We start from the raw sequence: 6283 nt of genomic DNA, 5'->3' as shown, positions 1-6283 counted from the left end.
CCCGGGCGCCGCGGACAGAGGCTGGCGCGGTGCGCCTGTTCCTCCGACCGTGGAGACGCAGCCCTGGCCGCTGCTTTCCGAGCGAGCGGGCTTCGGGCGGCCAGCCCTGCGCAGCGTGCACCCCATCAACCCGGGCCCCACGCCTTGCCTGGAAGCGGCCCCGCTTTCTGGCGCCCGCCCGCGGAGACTTGAGTCCAGGAGGCCGACCGGCCGCGACCGTCCTCCCGCACGCGGCACCCCGCGGCCCCCGGGGGCCGCTGGGCAGCATCAGGCTCCGCGCTCGCCCTGCTCCTGCTCGTGCTGGGTGCTGCCAGATGAAGGCGAGGCCCTGGTGGGGCTGAATCCAGCCGGGGAGACCAAGGCTCCCGAATCCCGGCCTCAGGAGTGTCCTAGGAGTTGCTCTGACGCCGTCTGAGCCCTAAACTGGGCGCAGAGCGAGCTGCGGTTCTGGACACTCCAGAGGCAGCTTCTCCAGGCAGTGGGTAGAATTCTCGTGGAGGTTAGAAGCGAGTCCAGCCTAGCGAAGTTCAGTGGTGGGTGAGCGGTTTAGTATTCATAAAGTCATTTTAAAGCCTTTTTTGCAGCCCATATGATAAACCTGTGTTGAGCGCTATTTACTGCTTCTCTAGTCAGCCTAGCATGGCCTGCACAGCTGAGGAGGGCCTTGGCCAGGGACAGCGTCTGCACAGCCCTGCCCCCGCTGCGGCCATGCTGTGCTCCCCAGGGTGAGCTCAGGTCTGCCGAGCGCTGCAGACCAGCGCCGGGTCTTGGACCTCGTGCCACCGCTGGACAGGGCCCTTGCTCTGCGGGGGTCTTAGCCCCATTTCACAGATTGGGAGCGAGTAGCGGGAGGGAGAGCGGAAAACAGCGGAAGCTCACTGGGGCAGCTGCGGAGCTGGACGTGGGCACTGAACCAGGCAGCCGTCTGTCAGTGGTGACTCCTGGGGGAGTCCGGGGCCTGCGGACAGCTGGGTTCCCACCTTGGTGGGCCTAGACCCCAGATCAAGTTCAGGCCCCAACACCTCCCGGCCAGGCACTGCACCATCCACACACCCTCCCTCCGCCCGGGCCCTTGGTTGTAAATGAGCAGTGGAAGTGGAATACGGGGAAGATGCTGGTGTGACCCCGTTGGACCTGGTTGGCACCTCCAGTGCTGGTGGACAGCCATGTCCAGAGAGCTGCACCAGTAGGTGGCCCTCAGCGAGTCAGGGCAGCTCCACATCTGCGTCAGTCACCAGCAAGGAGGAGAAGCTGTCCCAGGGGCGGCCAGCTGCTGAGCACGCCCTGCACACCACCTCCGGGCTGAACACCAGGGCGTGGCCCAGGGGATGCCAGGCAGTGGTCTGAGCGACCCGGGGACTCGGGAGCCTTCTCACACTTCCCGCATCACACGCAAATGTGGACGCGCCCCGTGCGCCTGTGTCTGTAATAAACCACCCAAAGTTAACGTGCTTCCAGCTGTCCTTGCTGCTGGGCCTGTGGGCCAGCAGCCTGTGCAGGGTCCAGCTGGTCTGCAGTGTCAGCTGCCCTCACTGATGCAGGCCAGGGGCAGGGACCATGAGAAGACAGAGCCAGCAGTCACCCACTATCCGCTGCCCCGCCAAGGGTGTGTCTCACGGTGGCTGTGCCCTGCCTGCAGGAGTGCAGGTCCCCGGGCAGCCTCTCCAGCCTCTGGCCAAGCACAGGGCATGCGACGGGGACACAAAAGTGGACGGGAAAGTGCACACTCCGGAGGCTGTCTCCATGGCAGTAGTCTGCTGCTGGGAGGGGGAGTTGCTTTGTATGCCTGACTCAGCCTCCTGTGCCCTTGGCAGCAGTACAGGAAGAAGACGGTGGCCCTGGTGGAGACCCTCACACTGCTGCTGCTCAGCCTCTCTGGCTGCTCCTGAGGCCCCAGCCAGGAGCCTGTGTACATCCATCCACCACCCATGTCTCACACTGCCCGGGGAGACTGCCTTCACCCTCTCTGACCCGGAGTGTAGCCTGCTCCCCTCAGTATGCCGAGGTGGGGCAGGGCTGTTCCAGTCACCCAGTGCCAAGACGTGGGGTGCTGCCAGCTGTTGTGGAACCTGGTGCACCTGCACGCCCACTTGGGCACCTGTGCAGTCGGGTCCATCCAGGAGGGCGCCTACCACCTGAGGAGCTCCAAGGACGCTGCAGCCATTGCTGTCTTCACAGTCAAGGTCAGGCACCCAGAGGCCTGGAGAGGGCCCTGCCCCCGCTGATGTCCTGGCCACCATGGTGGGCATGGCTCTCCCGCTGCTGGCCTTCAGGGCGAAGAGCAGCCTCCAGGCCTGAGTGCCACCTGCAGATCCCACGTTTACATGCGGCTCCTGCAGGCTGTGGGACAAGTGCCACACTGTGTCCTGGGAAGCACAGGTGGTGCCACACCCTGCCCGCGAGAGCCCAGCCGGCTACTCACTGCCCAGGGACGTGGTGTGTGTGACTGCTGGGAACAGGGTCTGCACAGCACCAGAAACCCATTTAGGCCACTTTTCCGTCCAGCTGAATGAGGTGACACAACCACAAAACTACACCCTCAAGCGGGGTCACACTGGTGCAGCAAACAGGTGGTACAGGAGCTCCCACAGACCTGGGATGCCTTCCCTCTGCGAGCCTCGGGCGCATTCAGTGGGGTAGGCCCGAGCCTCTGGGAACTGGGAACGAGAAGGCCCGGGAGGGACAGCCTTGTGCACAGACCGGGCTTCCGGTTAAGGAAATGCACAGGGCTCGCTGGTGTAAGAGCCTCTGGAATGGCCACTCCCTCTGGACACGACGCGTCATGACCTGCTCACAGTGGCTGTCTCTGCATGGCCTGATTCTGTCTCCTGAATGGCAGCGCATGCTCCCAGCCTGGCGTGCTGATACTGTGGCTCACAGCTGATAGCCAGACTGACCGGCCAGGCTGACCGGCCAGCGTGCCGGGGCAGGGCGTGTGGCCGTCCCATCACTGAACACCAGCAGCAGCCTCACACTCGTCCTTCGGAATCCTGTTTCCCTGTTGGCCCTGTGTACAACCAAATTTGTGTCTAACGAAAAGTTTATTACATTTTGTTTAATTCTGCTCAATCTAATTGAGAAAAGATGGGCAGTTACTTTTAAACTGTAAAGTAGATTATTAATTTATCTCTTAGAGTTAAAGTCAGAAAGAAGCCAGGCATGGTACACACTGGTGAGCCCAGCACTCTGGCAGGCTGAGGCAGGAGGATCACAAGTTTGAACCCAACTTGGGCAACTTAATGACTTAGTGAGACTAAAGAAATGAATAAAGCGTTGGGGACATAGCTCAACGTGAAGACCTGGTTCAGTCCCCAGGACCACAGGATAAAAAAGGAACAAGAACGGGGTGCTAACAAGGGGTAAGCAGTGTGCCACGATGTGTTCATTGGTGACATATTTTTGTCCTGTATTTTTAAAAGCGTGACGCTAGGATGGCAGAACAAGATGGTGCTGACCCACCCGAACAACAGCTCACAACTGTGTACCCGCCCAGCTCAGAGGAGCCACCCTCTCTGCACGCCCCCCACGGGAGCTGTGTGACAGCGCAGACTGCCATGGCCCTGTGTGCTGTGCACACAAGCCTCTGCGCCCTCCTCCCTGATCGCACTGGGCAGCCAGAGCTGGCCGGCGACAGTCAGGCTTGAGTGCTGTGTGCTTTGGCCTGGTGGCCAGGTGGTCCCTTGCCCCAGCCACACACCCCTACCTGGAAGCCAGCCTGCAGCAAGGACAAGGCAGACAAGCAGAAGCCAGAGGTGGGCCTCAGGGCCTCCGGGCCCTCCTGGGCATGATAGGCCATGTGATTAAGGTATCCACCCTGGAGTTGTCCACCGTGAGGGGACAGTACCAGGGTGCCCTGTGGCAGCATGGCTAGCAGGCATTGGAGTTGGGCATTACCAGCCTGGCTGTGCTACACAGTAGCTGTGGGTCGAGATGGTTGTGTAGCCGGAGGGCGAATTCCCAAGGCAGAGGAAAGAGCACTGCCATCGCAGGAGTGCAGGGAGACACCAGGAGATAGGAGGCGCTGCACGGTTAAACCTCGGGAGCAGACGGGTCTGTGGCCCAACTGAGGAATGGATTTTACGTCGGTAAGACTGGGCTGGGGGTAGGACCATGAGGCGGGCCTCTGCGGCCCACCAAGCCTGTACATCCAGTACCTGGCACCTGACAGAGCATGCCTGTCCCTGCTAGGTAGGACCGACCTCTGGAGGTGCGAGTCAGATCTGCTGCCATCAGCGAGCACCAGGGAAGAGCGCACCGTCAGCACGACTGGCAGGAGCCTCGGTGGCTGAGGCAGGGGCTGAGGCTGGGTGCGGGGAGCTTGGGTCGGGGTGACTGGAGGAGCAGGAGGAAGTGGACTCCGTGAGACGGCGCTGTGCTGGGGAGGGCAGGGCGGTGCTCTCTCCGGTCTGCCTGCGCGTGTCAGGGGAGATGTGCCGGTGCCTGGAGATGAGCACAGAGCCTGTGGGATGCCCGGGCGGCTGTCACAGCAGCCGCACACAAAAGCTCGGTTCCAGAGAAGGAAGCCTTGCGGGGATGAACCTCTGAGACCCGCAAAGTGGAGGAGGACACCAGCCTGGTGGACAGAGAAAGGGAAGCCGGGCCAAGACCTGAAGAACTGCAGCCTTGGAACTGAACAAGCGTGGGGAGCGGGGTCAGGAGACGGGACCTGGAGGCAGAAGAGCAGCTCCGCAGGGGAAGCCCATCGGCAAGCAGAGGTCAGGGCGCATGCAGGTCCCCTGGCTTTGACACACGGAGGTCACAGTGACCTTGGGTAATTCAGAAGCACTGGGGACATTACTGACTGAGAGGGAGCCCCTCCCATCTCCTGTACTAAATTTCATGTTTTTTCTTTTTTATCTTTTGCAGGACTGGATAGGACCCATGGCCTCATGCATGTGAGATAAACACTCTACCCCTGAGCCACACTCCCAGTCCCCCTAACCCTTTGTGAGACCTTGAGACAGGGTCTCACAAATTTGCCTAGGTCAGCCTCACACTGGTCCTCCTGCCTCAGCCTCCCAGGAAGCTGGGATTATAGGTGTGCACCACCACCTATGGCTTATTTACTTTATTTTAATTTTGTGGTCTGGGAATTGAATCTGGGGTTCTATGCATGCTAGGCAAGAGCTCTACCGCAGAGCCACACCCCCCAGCCCCATATACTTCAGATGCTAAGAAGAATGACATGAGGGCCAAGGCATGTAATCCTAAATGAATTATTACAGAACCTGCCCAGCACACTTCGGCAAACCATAATATAAAGTAACAGCAGGAACATTATGCCCAAGTTTGATTTCCCCAAGAATATCACTTTGAGTTAATGTTTTAAATTATATTGGTTAAATCACCTCATCAAAAGATGAAGAACAGGGGCTGGGGATTTAGCTCAGCTGCAGAGTGCCTGCCTGGCAAGCGCAAGGTTGTGAGTTCGATTCCTGGTACCGGAAGAAAAAAAAAAGATGAAGAACATCTGTGCAATCATCTCAATAGTTGCAGCAAAGCTTTTCATAAAATCCAGTGTCACTTGTATTTAGAAAAACAATCTTAGAAAACTTAGACAGGAGCTTCCTAAACCTGACAAAGAATATCCACAGAAGCACCTGAAACAAACACCGCACTCGAAAACTTTCTCTCAGCAAAAACCAGTGCGGGGTGCTCGGTCTCTCCTCAGCCATCTGCTGCTCTCATAGAGCCTGGTCCGCAGAGCACAGAACACAGTGTGAGAGGAAGAAACACATATGGTTCCATATCCAGAACACTGAAGGTCTACCGCGGAATTCATAGGTTTAATTAAAATCTAACAGATTGCTGAGTGTAAAATTGGCAGACGCACATAAACACACCCAAAATTGATTCCTATACACGAGCAACAAATACATAATTCAGAAAACTGATACTGTGTATAGTAGCAATGAAGGTATGAATTAAAAAGTAGATGACCTTTACAGAGAAAAAGTAGCTTTAAAGTTTATGTAAAAATGAAGTAAAGACATGCCATTTACATGGATAAGAGCACCTCAGTTTCATGAAGATATTACTTCTTTCCAAGATTACCTGTAGAGTCAATGGAATCCTTAGAAACATCCCAAGAGGAATTTTTTGTGCAACTTGGCTGATTCTGAAATATAATAAGAGGGCCAGGGGTATAGCTCAGTGGCACAAGCGCCTGTCTGGCAAGCGCAAGGTCCTGAGTTTGATTCCTAGTACCAAAAAAAAAAAAAAAGATAAAAGTCCTAGACTAGCCAAGACACTCCTTAAAAAGAATAATAAGGCAATGGATATG

The 6283-nt window shown here is 57.1% G+C and overlaps 1 protein-coding gene across 1 annotated transcript in view; it reads left to right on the top strand.

Annotated features, from left to right (window-relative positions):
* Window positions 1-415, top strand: part of LOC102023665 (proline-rich protein 2-like) — a 1550-nt gene extending 1135 nt beyond the window's left edge. The window contains exon 2 of the mRNA XM_005375993.1: window positions 19-415. Within this exon, the coding sequence (XP_005376050.1) occupies window positions 19-415 (397 nt within the window). The remainder of the gene's footprint in view (window positions 1-18) is intronic.
* The last annotated feature ends 5868 nt before the right edge of the window (window positions 416-6283 follow it).

This window comes from Chinchilla lanigera, unplaced genomic scaffold (genome assembly GCF_000276665.1).
Source record: "Chinchilla lanigera isolate Chin_1 unplaced genomic scaffold, ChiLan1.0 scaffold00006, whole genome shotgun sequence".
NCBI lineage: Eukaryota > Metazoa > Chordata > Mammalia > Rodentia > Chinchillidae > Chinchilla > Chinchilla lanigera.
The sequence above is the reverse complement of the archived record's forward strand: the minus strand, read 5'-3'. Positions and strand labels throughout refer to the sequence as shown.